The 16,679-nt window shown below is 40.4% G+C and overlaps 1 protein-coding gene across 10 annotated transcripts in view; it reads left to right on the plus strand.

The window, feature by feature from the left end:
* Window positions 1–15,822, plus strand: part of Atp8b4 (ATPase, class I, type 8B, member 4) — a 235,200-nt gene extending 219,378 nt beyond the window's left edge. For all 10 annotated transcript variants that reach the window (XM_013510347.1, XM_013510349.1, XM_013510351.1 and 7 more), the window contains 3 exons: window positions 8,922–9,060; window positions 11,991–12,121; window positions 13,588–15,822. In XM_013510347.1, coding sequence (XP_013365801.1) covers window positions 8,922–9,060; window positions 11,991–12,121; window positions 13,588–13,869 — 552 coding nt within the window. In that variant the 3' untranslated portion in view covers window positions 13,870–15,822. The remainder of the gene's footprint in view (window positions 1–8,921; window positions 9,061–11,990; window positions 12,122–13,587) is intronic.
* Window positions 15,823–16,679: the final 857 nt, after the last annotated feature.

The following is a 16,679-nucleotide window of genomic DNA, read 5'->3' on the forward strand; positions in this document are numbered from 1 at the left end:
CTTAATTCTGAGCACCAGGAGACTGAGGGTAACCTAGAGATGTGCCCCAGCAGCAGATGGGTGAGACTGGGGCCCGGGTCTCCAGTACTCTCAATTTAAACTACAGTGCCAGACATGAGCGAGGCCTTGTGAAATGAAATTAGGAGCAGAGAGACCCAAGGACAGCCGTTAAGACCAAGCACAAGGTTTAGCTATGACAAATTGTGCTGCTATAAACATGGGTGTGCATATATCTCTGTGGTATGATGTTTTTAATTCTTCTGGGAAAATACCCAGAAGGGGAGTAGCTGGGTTAAGTGGGACTTCTAATCCTAGTTTTGTGAGGAATCTCCACACTGATTTCCACAGTGGTTTCACCAATTTACACTCCCACCAGCAGTGGAGAAGGGTTCCTTTTTCCCCACAGCCTCTCCAGCATTTGTCATTGGTTGATTTCTTAATGATAGCCATTCTTTCTGGGGTGAGATGGAATCTCAGTGTTGCTTTAAATTGCATTTTTTGAATGAATAATAATGTTGAACATTTTTTCATATATTTATTTATCATTAGTATTTTTGCATCTGAGAAGTGCATATTCATCTCAGATGCCCATTTTTAGACTGGGTCTTTGAATTTTGGGGGCTTGATTTTTTAAAATTCTTTATATATTCTAGATAGAAATCCTTTGTCTATGGGGTAGTTAACTAAAATTTTTTCCCAATTCATGGGTTTTCTTTTTACTCTGTTGGTGATTTCCTTTGATGTGCAAAAACTTCTCAATAAGATGAGATCCCAGTTGTTGATTCTTTGAAGTATTTCCCACGCAGTTTGGTTTTTGTTTGTAAACTCGCTGCCTACTCCTATGTCTTTGAGATTTTTACCTACTTTCTCTTCCAGTAGATTTAGTGTTTCTGTTTTAATATTTAGATCTTTGATCCATTTCAACTTTAGTTGAGTGCATAGTGAACAGCCCAAGTGCCCATCAACTAAGGAATGGCTACTCAGCTATAAAAAGATAAACTAAAGGCTTTTATAGGTAAATGGATGCAACTAGAGACCATACTCATAAGTGAAATAAATAGGACCCACATGTGTAAACATCATATTGTCTCCCTAGTGTAAGAATGTTAAAGAGTAAATAAAACCCAAAATGCACAATAGATAATATGAAAGGGAAATAAATTGTGCAAAGGAGGGAACAACTGGGATAAGGGAAAGGAGAAAAAGAAAGAAAATACTGAGGCAATATATACATATATATATGTGTGTGTATAGAAGGATAGCTGGGATAATTGTACTTTTGATGTCTGTGGGTTTATTGTAAGGAACAATTAATGCTTAAATTTTTAATATATTTTGACCAGTTTTGCCTGGTTATATCTGGTAATCTAAGCAACTTATGTGAAGACAACAATATGCAATATAGCAACCATTGGTGAATTCCATCCCATCTAGTGAAACTCTGTATTGTCTCTAATGTTTTTTTAAATTATTACTTTCTTATTCTATTTAATGGTTTGATCAGTCTTCTAGTCTTACATCTGGTAAAATGAGCAACTTTGTTGGAGATAACCATATGTAATATAACAACCCCTGTTAATCCCTATCATCTGGTTTGAAACTCCACATCATTTTTAATGGCCTTGCTTTGTTTTGTTTGTAATTTTCTATTGTTCCTTTTTTTTTTTTTTTACTACTCTCTTTGAAATAAAAGAAGAGACTAAGCACAGGAAGTGAGTAGAACTGGGTTGAGGTACCGACTATTCCTGCTGGCCTACTCACATTCCTGTCTCTCCCTGGAAGACCAATGTAGACCTGTTCTTGAGGGCGGCCTCCAAAGGTCTATACCACCACACAATGACGTTATGCCACAGTGTAGTAGGCATTAGGGTTCCCTTTCACAGGTGAAACTCAGGGATCTTAGGTGACTTACCTGAGGTCACACAGTACATCCCAGAGCCAGGACCAGAAACCAGGTCTATCTGGTTCCAGCTCTGTCTAGGATACAGGCTTCTATTCTAGAGTGGAACTGGTTAAGATGCAGATTTCCAGAGATGTGCGAGCAAAGCTTACACTGAGCATAAAAAAAGATACCAGATACTGTGCCAGACACTGAGATAATCTAATTATCTCATTTAATCCTCTTAGTGGTCCTGTGAAATAGATATGTGCTTACTACACATACAGATGAGAAAATGGACATGGCAAGAAGGGTAAGTTATCCCCAGGCATACCAAATGTGGTAGGCCAGGAACTGAACACAGATCTCCTGAGTTCAATTTCACTGCTTCAATGCCGTGTGGACCTCTCTTCTTTATAATCATAAGTAAGAGCTGTGGGTCTCCCCAACAGCCTCGTAACACCAGGGTGTGCCCTGGTCTCATCACTTGTGAGGGAATACCTGGGATGTCAGTATCCTTGAATCACATGGAAAACAAACTTTATTCAAAGATGACAAATACGCAGCTCTCTTTTCAATGTCAGAATTTCAGTCTGAGGAATATATGGGTCTGTAGTTCCTGCCATTTTAGTATCACTCTTTGAGGAAGATCACTACTTATTTTTATTTCAGAAAACCCTAAAAATGTCTATTTTACCATAGACTTCTCAGAAGTCACTGTGTAATGAGTGTAACCACTGAAACTCAGCAATTTTGGCTTCAGTAAAAAACTGCTGTCTTTAATATATGGAATAATAACTTTCAGGAATTCTGTGAATAAGCTCATTTTGACAGCAGCATTAATATCCTTTCCTCGCTGTCTAAGCTTGGCTTGTCATTGTAGTAACAACTCCCGTGAAATTTCCGTGGTCTGTAATTACAGTTATAAATCTTAGGTCCTGCTGATAGTACAGGCCAAATTCTAGTAGTCTCTTATTTTCTTTCTTAACACCAATTTTTCAGTCATTTGAATTACAAAATGGACCTTTAACATTTTAAAAACTATGGAAATATTTGAAATAAAATGAACTATTTTTCTTTCATTCCCCTTTTTAAACTACTATTATAATTACCATAATTTATGTCTTTCCATGTTTTTCTTTGCCTTGGCACATACATTCACTCTTAACAAAAGGGCATCATAATTATGCATATTATTCTGTAATATGCTTTTTTCACTTAACTAGATATTCTAGACAGCTTTCCAAATCAACACATTCAGACCTATCTTAATCATTTTAGCAGCTTTACAGAATTTCATAATATGCATATACAATAATTTATTTACCAGTTCTTTCTAGATACACATTCAGAATGCCTCTATTTTTTGTCATCAAAGCAATGCTACAGTGCACTTACTAGTATATATGTTTTATGTGCTATCAGATAAATTCCTAGAAATGAGACTTCTGGGTACAGAATCCTGAATTTTTACCAATCTGCTGAATGAAGAATATTTTGTAGGTTTTACTTACAGGTTAAAGAGTACATAAATTTTAAGTTTTTGTACTTATTATTATATTGCTTTCTGAAAAAGATAGTCATTACAAATGACAGATATTTCTTTGGTTTATGGCAAGATACTGTATCAAAAGCTATTAGGTAGCTCCAGAGTCTTCAGGAGGGCCAGTGATCCAGGGAGAGCCACAGCTGTATGTAATGCTACCAGGAGAAAAACCTAGTGCATTAGTTTACTGTTTGTGGGACACAATACTCAATTTCACAAGTTAAAAAGGAGGAGAGGTGTTCACTTTTCAGCGAATTCAGTTCACAGCTGATTCTAAGACAGAAACATCTTGGCAGAAGGGTGTGATGGAGCAAAGCTGTTTAGTTCATGGCAGCTGGGAAGCAGAGCAGAGGAATAGCATCAAAGAGAAAGGGCACAGGGCCAGTTATAGTACTCAAGGTCACGTTTATGTGACCCATGAAGATACACCCAGAAATGTGCCCTACTAATCTCCTTAGTGTCTCCCAAGCCAATCACCTGACACAATTAAGCTTATCTACCACACACCACCCTTTGTTTGGCTTGACAGCCAAACATATCTCCTTAAACAACACTTAGTCTTCAAATAAACACAATAACAAATGAACAGTTTCACAAAACCTGTTGCAACTATCCTGTGTACAACCAAGGACAAGATAACCCCTTCCCCAAAGCCTCAACAGTTCCAGTATTTTTCAAAAACCAAGTCAAAGCCTCTTCTGAGACTGAAGGCAAACTCTTAGCTGTGAACCTCTGTAAAAATAAATTAGAAATTACATAACCCTAAGATGTAATGGCACATGGTAAATATTCCCATTCCAAATGGAGGAAAGAAAATATTAGGACCAAGCCTAGACTGAAACACAGCAGAGCAAGTCCTATACCTTCATATCTGGCATCCGGGACACATAGTGGTAAGATGTGAGATAAGAGAGCAGGGGTAGCCCCACACCTATAGCTTTGCTGGTGGCAGCCCACATACCCTCTCTCTTGCACTGGCTCTACTTACTGCTTGCAGCTTGCCTCTGCAGAGGCATCACATTCCTGGCATCTCCATCTTCCTTAGATCTTCATCCACCTTTTGTTTAATTCCTACAGCTTCATGCACCTGTCTCTCAGTAGTACATTGCCTGGCCTCCTACGCCTTCCTTTAAAATCTGAGAGGCAGCCTCTGAACCCCACAACGTTTTCATTCTGCATGCCTGAACATCACCATCATGTAGAAGATGGTATCGCTGAGAACACATGCAATAGCTAGGCCCCCTTGGACCATGGCTTCAGCAGCCCCTAAGTGCCTGGATGGTTGAGCATAGTGAAATGAATCCTGGGCAACCAATTCTCTAGCTCACCTTTCTCCACCAAGGGGGCCAGGGTCTTATCTCAAATGAAGGGTTTACACTTTTGCACTGTTGAGGCTATGATTCTGAGATGCCTTTAAAACATTTCTTCTTATCTATGTACAAATTTCTTTTTTTTATGGTGTTAATCTTTTCTGCAGTCATACATCCTTTAGCTCCAACTTTATATGTGGCTCCTTTTGTACCAAAATTTAATTTTTTCAAAAATTTCCTCTCTGAGGCCAGGCATGGTGGTGCATGCCTGTAATCCCAGCACTTGGGAGGCTGAGGCAGGAGGATCGTTGCGAGTGCAAGACCAGCCTGGGCTACAAAGTGAGCTCAAGGCCAGCTTGAACTGCGTAGTGAGACCCTGTCTCAAAAAGACAAAAAAATAACAATAAAATAAAAAAATAAAAATTTCTGCTCTGGTTTTTGCTCCCAATTCTCTCTATAAATCTGGCTAAAAGAAGCCAGCAGTAGCCCAAATGTTGGGCTGTCTTGAGATTTGTTCTACCAAATCAATCAACCCACCTCCCTTAATCTCAGTCTCTGGACATGAGTCAATGTAGACAATTTTTTTGTTGTTGTTGGAGGGTAACACACATGATCTCTAACCAAATTGCCAGTGGAGCCCCTGCTCCCGAGTGGGACTGGCCTTTACTATTCACATTTCTGTAAACATTCTGGTCTTCTGAGCTCTGACCAGAACCACCTATCAAACTCAGCCCACACCATTTTAAACTTCTCTACCTCATGTCTCCAAACATTTCCAAGATCCTCCTGCAAACTATTTCCAAAGGCTTCTAAACCACATGATTGGGTACATTCGCACTAGTGACCCCACTCCTCTGGTACCAGTTTTCTGTGTTAGCTTTCCTGTTACTGGGACACAATGCCCAACATCCATAATTTAAAGGAGAGGAGTTTAATTTGGCTCGCACTTTAAGGTGACTCAGTCCATTGTCAGGTGGCTTGAAGGCAGAAACGTAGTGGAAGGACATGTTGGAACAAAGATGCTAAATTCATGGCAGCTGGGAAGCAGAGCAGAGGATCTGCACTGGAGAGGAAAGGGAGAGGAACCAGATATGGGACCCAAGGTCAGGTCTTCATGACCTACCCACCCACACCCAGAAGTGTGCTTTACTCATCCTCTGAGTGGCTCTTAAGCTAATCAAGTTGATATAGTTAAACTTAACAACCACACCCAACTCAGTGGCTGCACTGTCATAGTGAGACACTTACCACTTCCCATAATTGGCTGTGATCATATAGGGGCTTGGGTGAGCCCCAGTCCTCCAAAAGAACCATCACCTTCATCTTACGCTTGTCCAAAAACTGAGAAAAGTGAATTAATGTGTGCTACTGTAGTTATAATTTTTATTAGGTTTTTATATTTCAAGGAGATTTTACCTCATGTAATGCAAGCCTGTATTACTTGTCACATAATAGCTCTGGATTGTTATTTTTTAAAAGTTTATCTTTTTTGAATAAAATACATTTTTATTTAAATTTCTTTTTAAATATTAGTGTTGCTTCATTTAGTTTCCATTTGTCTGATAAAATATCTGAGGCAATCACTTCAGTTCTCTTTTTTGTCTCATTCTATAGTTTTTCTTTTTTGATAGAGGAATTTAAGCTTCTCATTTTTATTATAATTACTTGCATTTTATTTTGCATTTTAAATATTATTTTATGATTGCCTTTAATTATTTTTAATCTCCCTTTTTTATGTTTGGATGCATTAATTGAGGTTTTAAAGTGTCTTATTCCCTATGAATAATTTACAAGTTTTACTATTATATTCCTATTTTACTAGGGATTTTTTTTACCTATTTTCATAGTCAATTAAAGCTATTATCTATATTGATATACTAAAATTATATAGTATATCTTTTATCAAATGTTTCAGTATCCTGTTCTAAACATTTCCTCAAAAAAAAAAGACCAAAACATTTCCTCATCCACATTCAATTAAACATTTTATAAATGTTTTAATTTTACTTCTTTCTCCTTGTCCTTACTCTTACCCTCAACTCTTGCATGTTAATAATTTTGAATTTTTCGTTCCAGGCTGTTATTAAATGCTTTGTTAACATGTTCTGACTGTTCTAAAATTCCTCCCATGTTAATACTGCTGCTCATACTCACAATATTACTCACTCCATGCTTACTATAAACTTACAAGAATCTTTGCTCACCACTATTTTTCTGTGGTTTTACACTACAGTATTTTGAAGTCATTATTGTAATTTAGTTTTTATTTTGGTTTGCAGTAACATCCTTGAGTAATTTGCTTAGAAAGGGTATTTAGATGCTATGATTTTTGAGCTCAAATCTTTCTTTCTTTGTCTTGGCATTTACACAATATATTGGATGGGCATAAGATCTTTAATATGAGCCTTTTTGTTAAGGAACTTTCTTGTTTCATTATATATCAATTTCACTATAGCAGACTGATGTTATTTTCTTTCCTTTATAAGTAATACCCTTTCCGTCTAGAGGCTTCTTTTCCTCAGACTTCACAAGGGTCAATAAAATGTATCCTTTTTTTTTCATTAATTTGCCTAGAATTTAGAAGGCCCTCTCAATCTGAAAATCTACGCTATTTGTTATCACAGTTTTCTTCTGTCATTTCTTTGATTCGGTTTTCTAGTTATTCCCTTTTCTCTCTCTGGTATTAATTGCATATTAGGACCATAGCTTTGACATCTATGGATTTGAAAATGGTTTTCATTTCTCAGGTCTTTATTCCTCAGTATGAGATACTATTTCCATTAATTTGTTCCAAATATTAATTCAGTTCTTGTCAGTGACTATTCTACTTGATTTCTCATTAAATTTTTAAATTCAGTGTTTTTTTCCTTCCAAATTGTTTATTCTTGCATCTCCTTAGGGGGTCTTATTACACTTTGTTGTTATTTTATTGCTTGTCTGCCTCTTCTCTTTGTTTTATTTCATAGGAACCACCTGTTCTGGTTTTTATACCCGAGTCCTTTTACATGGGTTATGGTTTTACTTTGCCTTCTCTTACCCAATCAGACCAGGGTATTGCTATCTCTTGAAGATGACGAACTGACAGGTTGTAGGAGACAGAGTTGGAGATGTTGGTCTAAGATTTGGTAGCCAAGTGAACTAAATGGAAAGCGAGTATTTCTTCACCAAGGCACAGATAGAAGGGCTCTGGCTTCAAGGCTCCTGAGGAGAGAAAAAGCCATCCTTTTATGACCAGTGCAGTTCACCCTGAAGGCTGCCAGCATCCTTCTCACAGGGTAACATTTTAAAAGGCAGTCAGCTGCAAGTGGGAAGGGGATGCATGCCTCCACATGTTGTGAGGCTTGTATTCACTCTGCAGGTAGGGTCCCATCAGGCAAACAAGAAATCTCTGGTCCTACTCTGGACTCTACTAGAAATGCAAACCTTCGCTTGGACTTGAACCACTTGTGACCTCTGAGATGCAAACAATGGCACCAGCATGTACCTTTTCTCCTCTGGAGAATCCAAGGATTTATGTTTGCCAGTAGTTTCCTTGATTCTGCAGTGGCACCCCACTCTTCTTTCCGTTCAGCTGCCATAACACATTACTGGAAGGGAGATGTGGCTTGCACACACTCCCAGGTCACCTGGAGTTTCAATTTCTGAATTTTATGCCAAAAGAGGATTAAGGATTTTCCTTTGTTATGATTTGAGTCCAATTCAAGGGAAGGATCATCAAAATGAATTGGAATGTTTATGTAAAAAGATTATGCATGTGTTAAAATGGTCATGTGAAAATTTATGTACAGATTATAAAATGTCACACTTGCTCAGTACAGAAAGAAATTTTTTCCCAATAGACAAGTTTGAGAACAACTCAGAAAGTGACTTTAAAATTATAAAACTCTCTTGTTTTCTTACTTCTCATGTAAGAAAATCTCAATATTTTATCTCTGGATACTGATTTCCACACTTGGCATAGATGGTGCCTATGCACATAAATTCTAAAGTCAGTTTTCTAACAGAAATGTCAAATTAGCAGTCAGTCTTCTGTGTATGTGTAGAGAACAGAGGTGCCTGTGGTTGGCCTGGCTGCCGAACAGTTGTAGTCTTCTTGTAGTAGACCAGTACTGGGGAGAGATCACGCAATAAGATGATGCTCTTTTAAACCTCAAAGATCTCTCTTTGCATTTGATTTTATTGACAGATAGCCTTGGACACCAGTTACTGGACTGTCATTAACCATGTCTTCATCTGGGGCAGCATTGCTACTTACTTCTGCATTTTATTTACAACGCACAGTAGTGACATTTTTGGAATGTTCCCAAACCAGTTCCCATTTGTTGGTGAGTTCTGCTGTCTTGTGTTTTATGCTGTCGTTCATTTGTCTTTTTAACATATTTTTGGGGTTTGGGTGGGGCTGGAAATGACCAATGATCCTTTCTCCAGGAACTGATTGAACCAGGCCTCTGAACACTTCCAGACTTACAGGAGTTCTGAAAGATCAGTGTCTGCTGTCCCTGCCAGATGTACAAGACTCATTGTGATAGAGTCTCAGTAGCCTGAACAAACTGCTGGACATTGGTCTATCAATGGCCTGGAGATTAGGCTCTGTAGTTTGCCAAGTTTTTAAAGCTGGCCCCACCACTCAGCAAGCAGTGTGACCTTGGGCAAACGTCTTCTCACCATTCATGTCTTCATGTGTAGACTGGAGCTATGAATAGTTCTTATTGTCATAGCAAAGTTATGGGGATTATATATACAACATATATGAAATACTTAGCGTGTATCAAGGTCCGGGCTACATTTTCCATAAATGTTGACTGTGATGATGGTGGTTAATGTTATTCAAACAAATGTGTCCTGATTACCGGTTGGGACATTGCAGAAGGAGTGAACATCAGCAGGGTAGCAAAGATCCCCTTAGAAGCCCTTAAACTCCAAGATTCTGTTATTATTCCAAGAGTACACACACCTGGAAGAGGCACAGAGCATACTAGCATCGCAGTCCACGTTTTGAAGTGATCCCGGGGAGGCCACTGCAATTTATACAAGAAGGTTACTGATACAGCTTTTCAGAAGCTTTGAGTGCTTTTGTGTGTTCAGGTTAAATAGGGACAGTGATTTTTTCAGTTTATCTCAAAAAAGCCAGAGAAGAGCCATACACCTTGACATTCTTTTTGACCTCAATCATGCAGACTGGGATTTGCATCCTCTGTTTGGGTAACTCAGTTCAGAAAACAATTCTTTAAAAAAAGAAAACAATTCTTAGAAGACGGATTCATGCAGAAAGCAGCCAGACAAACCAACTATCAGTTTGAATGTTTCCATTTATGCCAAAGTACCTGAAATTCTAATTCTATTTAAATGCACACATACAATTTAAGAACATTTTTCTTCAACTTTTGCCTTTCCCTGCGTGTATCTGGAAATCCTTAAACGGGACCACTCTTACTTAATATGTAATGTCAATACTTTGTTTACCAAAGATTCCAACCATGGAGAGACATGTTGGTTATGAATCAGAATAAGTTGGTTAGGGAAGAAAGACAAACTATTTTTAAGCATACATATATATATATATACACACACACACATATATACACACATATATATTTATATATTGGAAAGCTCATTGCATTGACTAGAAAACCTGCAGTTCTGAGAGAGCATCATAACATGTGTAACAGGCCTGGGATGCCTGTGCTGGAGAAAGTAGTCTGTGTGTGAACCTCTCCTCCTCTGCTAAGCACTAAGCGCAAGCCATTCCAGGAATTAATTACACAGCTCCAATGAGACTTTACAAAAGTTAGATCAACAATGGGGTTTAAGGAAAAAAAAAAAAGATTTTTCCTTTAGTAACCAGCAGCATGCAGGAGTGTGGTTTTACAGTGAAGCTTGTTTTTCTCATTCTTGCCTGGGGTTCTGAGCTTCAAGGAGCCCAAAAAGACCTTTAATTTATTAAGTCAAGTTTATTTCTGCTCATAGCTGAAGGCAACTGGAGTCAGCTGCTCTTTGGTAGGTGGGGTCTGTTCAGCAAAGCTGGAAAAAGCAGACATACCAACCAGTAGCCAAGCCCTCCTGCCAAAGCCCACTTCAGTGGTGTGCAGACTTGGAAAGGGAACGAGGGTGCTGGAGGTATCATGAGAAATCCCTAGAAAATGGACAAGAACAAAAGTTTATTTTGGTGGTAGAAGTAGGGTTGGTGTCTTCCCGTGGGATCTGTCTGTCTCCCTCACTGACCCTTGCTGCCTTATTTAGACAAATGTCCAAGGGTGTGAGGTGGAAGTTGAAAGTCTCGGACTTGCGTCTTGCTGCCTGGTTGCCCTGTGTGTTGCATGGCTCCATCGGTGGCCTGCAGTTGGGGGTGCTCTTTACACAAACCCAGCCCCCTCCCTCCCGCTTGCCTTGAAACTTGAAGTAGCTCATAACCTTCAAGGCAGGTTTTCTGGGGCCATTGCCTGGAATTTAAAAGGTTGGCGCTGCAGTAGATTAGGCTCCCTTTTTATTTCAGCCAGCTGACCAGGCCATTATTTGAAATTATGCCTGCGTTCAGCGCATTTATTGCGAGTTGTAAGAGTATGATTTTAAGAATCCACAGAGGTAAATAGTGCCTTTCAGAGATGCAGTCGCACCTCAGGCCTCCTTTAATTCATTCCAGAACTCTTGATGAAACCTGTGAGTAATGACTGAATTTTTGCCATAGGAAATAATGTAATTAGAAGTAATTACTTCCCAGAAGGCTCCCATTTTACTGGGCTAATAGTAGCCTTTTAGGCTTAGTGGTACCACTCAGCCTTTTTTGCAACTCATGAGTGCTTAAAAGGACAACAGCACAGACAGCAAGGAGGAGTCTGAGGTTCTGCCTGTTGGTGAGCTACTGAGGTGAGTGCCCGGCGCCAGAACATTGTTCATTGTCAGAATATGATGGTACCAGGTTCGATGAGTTCTGCAGCCCTGCTTACCGAGGTTTGGCTGCGAGGGCTACGCTGTAGCCCGGCGATCTTGAGGTGGGAAGAGGGAGTTGTGCTTCCTGAGGGGTGCTGGGCTGAATCTAGAGCCCAGCCTGCTCGGCTCAGGCCGGTTCAGCCCTCAACCTTCCCCAGGGCGAGCTTGCTGTGTGCCTTCTCCTCATCACCACGCAGTACCCGGGGAAGACTCCCCTATTCTCCCAGGGAGTCCAAACATCGTCATTTCATGAGACCTTACCAGCCCAGAGCCTCCTGAGAAATCCGTCCTGTTTATAACCACAGGGTATATTTCTCTTTAATCATAGGAAATGTATGGCATTCCTTGACCCAGAAGTGCGTCTGGCTTGTTATTCTCTTAACAACTGTCGCCTCGGTTATGCCAGTGGTGGCGTTCAGGTTTCTGAAGGTGGATTTATACCCAACTTTGACTGACCAGGTATGTGCTGCACACGGAGTGCTCAGAGGCTGGTTCTTGGCTCTCGGATCAGCCTCCTCCTCTGTCTGACTGGAAGCCCAGGGATGGGCTAGTGGGATTCCCGAAGGCCGGCACCCATAGGTGCATGGCATCACATCAGAGCAGATGGAACCTCCCACACCTTCCGGGTACAGGTCCCGTGTGCCAACTAAGAGAAGCTTCTGGAACAAGGGTGGGTGCAGAGTCAAAAATTACGTATTAGTTGGGTGTTTCTAAAAGCCATTTTATAAAAGAAGCACACTGGAATTAGCTTGGACAATTGCTCTAAGAGAAAGACACACCGCAGGGAAAGCTACTGACTTGAGGATGAGTAAAAGTGCAGGAGGAGGGAGAGAAGAAAGGAGTGAGGCAGAGGCGTAAATGTTTGTAGAAATACAAGAGCAGATTGAGACACATGGGGGAGAGGTTACCTTCTGAGCAGAGAAAAAGGGAATGTCATCATGATGGATAGATCAGGAAATACAAGGTAGAAGGAAAATAGAAGAACAGATTATGGAAGTATCTCAGCTGGGAATGAGATGAGATTTTGGGATTTCATGGGAAGAGGACAGTAATCTGGACGGTGTTAGGTCAAGACAGGTACGAAGAGAAAGGAGGAAAGAGGGGACGCACATGTGGAGCCGTGCCTGGCACAGGCAGGGGAAACACCGGTGGGGGTTTGGGATCGGGCCAGTGATGTCGAGAACTTTACTAGCATCCGGATCCCTCACGTTCTGCAGCTGACGTACAAAAATATCCTTTCTGGAGATTCAGAGTCCCTGTCTGTCTTCTTTCTTTTTGCGTCTGAGGTGCTACAAAGCCAGGAAATGATGGACAGGCTGAAAGGAAGATAGTGCTCACTGCTCCTATGTTCAGTCTGATGATGATTCTCTGCTTAACAACTTTCTTCTGACACAAAAGCCAGAATCCAATCCATCTGCCAAATCAGAAAACAAGGTCGTTCACACCGAGCCTCTGATCTTTTCCTCTTTTGCAGGGAAATGGAAGAAATGCTGGAAACCCACTCAGATAATGGGGCCCTTCAAACGGCCACAAACATCCCCCAATAAATCAAACCCCTGAAAGTTTCATGATACACTACCACAAGCGTTGAAAGTTTCCGGCATTCACTTCCTACACTTTCATGTACTGATAACCGTGGACCCAGAGAATCTCTACAAGACCGAGATACACCATCTTAGGGGAATGGGACTATAAAATATTACACTGATCACGTCTGGGGGGGTGCATTGCTATAAATCTTTCTCTATATGAGCATGTGCTGTACTGAGCATGTACGAGGCTCTGGCTTCTGTCCCCTGCACATATTCTTCTGTGCAATGAAGACATTCAGGGTGGAGACAATAATGACATTTACCTGAATGTTTCTTGTTCACACGATAGTTTCTTGATACGCATCATCTCACTCTGGCTCTGTTCCTCCCTAGATCCGTCAGAGGCAGAAGGCTCAGAAAAAGGCAAAGCCTGTAAGGAGGCAAAGGCCTCAGACCCGTAGGTCAAGCTCAAGAAGATCTGGCTACGCTTTCGCTCATCAAGAAGGCTACGGAGAGCTTATCACATCTGGAAAAAATATGCGAGCTAAAACTCCACCCCCAACATCAGGGTTGGAAAAGCCACTTTATAATAGCACTAGCTGGCTTGAAAATTTATGTAAGAAAACCACAGACACATTGAGCAGCTTTAGTCAGGAGAAAACAGTGAAACTGTGAGTCAGGATGAATTTGAACCACACTTATCTTTCACTTCAGCTGGAGCTGGATTTCAGCTGCTCGGGGCTGAGGAGCGGGGCGGATGGGCTCACTCAGCCTCACTCTGTGGCACAGAGCTGCTAATGCCTGTCAAGTCAGGGCATGCTGTGCAGGAAACCGGGCCAGATGGTCACTGTCCAGTCTGCCGTTTGATGGACCAAAACCTTGCAGTTCAAGTACGGATTTTTCTCAACCTCGATGTGGGATCTTTTCTATGCAGAGAGCCTTGTACATCTGTGTGGATACTGAACGGATCCCCAGGTGGATAAATGGGTGCATTCCAAAGGTGTATATCCCAGCTGAGGGCCACACTTGTTGACAGATAAACCGTTTACATGAAGAGCAGACATTCTTTCCCAGAGCAGCTTCCAAGACAAAGTTCTGTGTATGCCAAGGTGTGTTTAGACAAAGCATCGCATATCCGTCCCTAGTCTTCACTTCTACCTTTCTGTTCCACCAGGGACACAAATCCCTTGCAAGGCTGAAAAGGAGATAGACTTGCTTGTATTCTTTTTTTCTACCTAAGGGTAAGGTAGACTAAACATGTTTACAGCAGGGTAAATGGGTCACTTGATCAGATTTATTCAAAAGTTCTCAGACTGTGTTCTGGATGGCCATGCCCACAAAATATCAAAGAGTGCTCTGGAGTAAGTATTCTAAATATGTTTCAGTGACTTCTATATCAAACTCAGTAATAATTTGCTAACCATCATCCAGAGCATGGATGGAGTCAGCAAAGCATTGTGATTTCATACTTTCTTTTTGTTTGTTTTTTGGTACCAGGAATCGAACTCATGACCTCACGCTTGCCAGGCAAGCGCTTGCGCCACTGAGCTATATCCCCGGCCTTCAATGAGCGCATTCCATATTCTCTATGATTTCACACTTCAATGAGCGTATTCCATATACTCGCTGGGCAAATGCTCCCAACCTTTCCAGTTTTTAAAACTTGAAATGGAAACAAGTCAATAAATAGTCTCTTCAATTACTATTTAAATACTCAGGTGTAGCACATTCATAACAACTGTCATGTTTATAATTCAAACATATAAACCTATGTACATGAGGTTGATGTTCTGGCAATGTTCCAGCCCAAATTTTTAGTCTACTTGTGAGTCACTAATGTGGTTCCTGGAAAGGACTTTAGGAAAATTTGTGTTCCACTCCCAGCTCTGTTGCTTCTCACCTCTGCAAGCTGGGTAGGTAATGTGCCTTCTCCAAGACTCAGTTTCCTCGTCTGTGAAATGAGAACCTACTACCTACCTCATATGGCTGATGACGTCAAAGCATGGATTCTCGAATCACTGAAAACTTCATTCTCACATGAACATATGAATCAAGCTTCATGAACTCATCATCAGAATAACAGCGATTTGCAGACAATATGAATAGCTGGAATCTCAGTACTCAGTGGGGAAGACTTTGATGAAATGAGATCGCTCAGGAAGGTTTAAGCCTGAATATTGTCCTACAGGGAAATAAAACTATAACCTTGGAAGAAAATTTCTCTATCAGAAAACAAAAGTAAATTATCATACCTTATTAGTTTTCTACAAATCAACTTCTAACTTTATGGGTTCCTTAATCTGATTCTTATTGAATTATTGGTCAAACAGAATTACATTTCTCAAGAGAGACTGGTGGTTTTCTATCTCTCTCTCCAAGCCTGGGCGAATTTTTGCTGAATGGAACCCAATGAGATAACATGCATAGAAGATAATATAATAAGGATAATACGTCTGCAGTGCTTTGACTACAGTAAATGCTCCTAGGTATTTCTTTCTCCTCTCGGAACCCGTCCAGCCTTACCATGCTGCTTGTGCCTAATGTTTCACCTGTCATCAGTTCCACAGTGTTTGCTTCCTTCTGCAACAGTTTTGAAAAATTTCAGTAAATGTCTTTGCACTATTGTCATTTGACATTTTGTCTATTCTTGATTGGGCACTCACTGGGGAAATTTGTTACATTGGTCCACTGTTTTTTTTTTGTTTTTTGTTTTTTTTTTTCCTGTCTTTTGTATGCCTGGGGAAAAAAGTCTATAATTCTTAGGATTGGAGTCAAGACTAAAATGAACCAATTGGAACTATATGTGAGGGAGGGGAAAGAATAGAGATATTCCAATTTTGCAAATTCAATTCAAATTAAACAAGGCTGTTCATAACGGATGATGTGGATGATTGTGAGATAAACACATTATCACTTTCCTTGGTCCCCTGAGACCCAAATGAGCTCACACACCCATTGTGAGATCGTTTGGTCACAAGGGCCTGGGATTTTTTTGAACCTGTAGATGAATAGTCGGAGGGGTGGGGGGTGATAGTAGGACACTGGGGAATAATAAAATTTTAATTTTATATAAATGATATCAGAGTCTTTGGAAAGAAAAACTCCTCTTTTTCTGGATTCAGGATTTGCGTTGGTAACCTTGTGTTTCAGGGTCTCAGCCTAGGTTTTGAGGTATCATAGGCAAGTGTACATCGTGTGTTCCTGACTTAATGTCTGCTGTGTTTGTTGCTTCACCTGCCTCCTGGTGCGTAGATCTATGAAGGAAAGAAGGGAGGAAGAAAGTGGGAGAAACACAGCAAGAGAAAAAAGGGGTGAGGGGAGGGCAGAGCATGGCAGAGAAGGGTCTCTAGTTCTACGTTTCTTGAGGTGTTTGTCTTAAAATTAATCTTTTAAAATAAATAAATTTAACTTAAAAAGTATTTGAGATATGAGTAACAAAACTTCCTTCCCATTATGTTTAAGGTCAAGGAAATGTTACTGGATAG

This window comes from Chinchilla lanigera, unplaced genomic scaffold (assembly GCF_000276665.1).
Source record: "Chinchilla lanigera isolate Chin_1 unplaced genomic scaffold, ChiLan1.0 scaffold00008, whole genome shotgun sequence".
NCBI classification, from domain to species: Eukaryota; Metazoa; Chordata; class Mammalia; order Rodentia; family Chinchillidae; genus Chinchilla; species Chinchilla lanigera.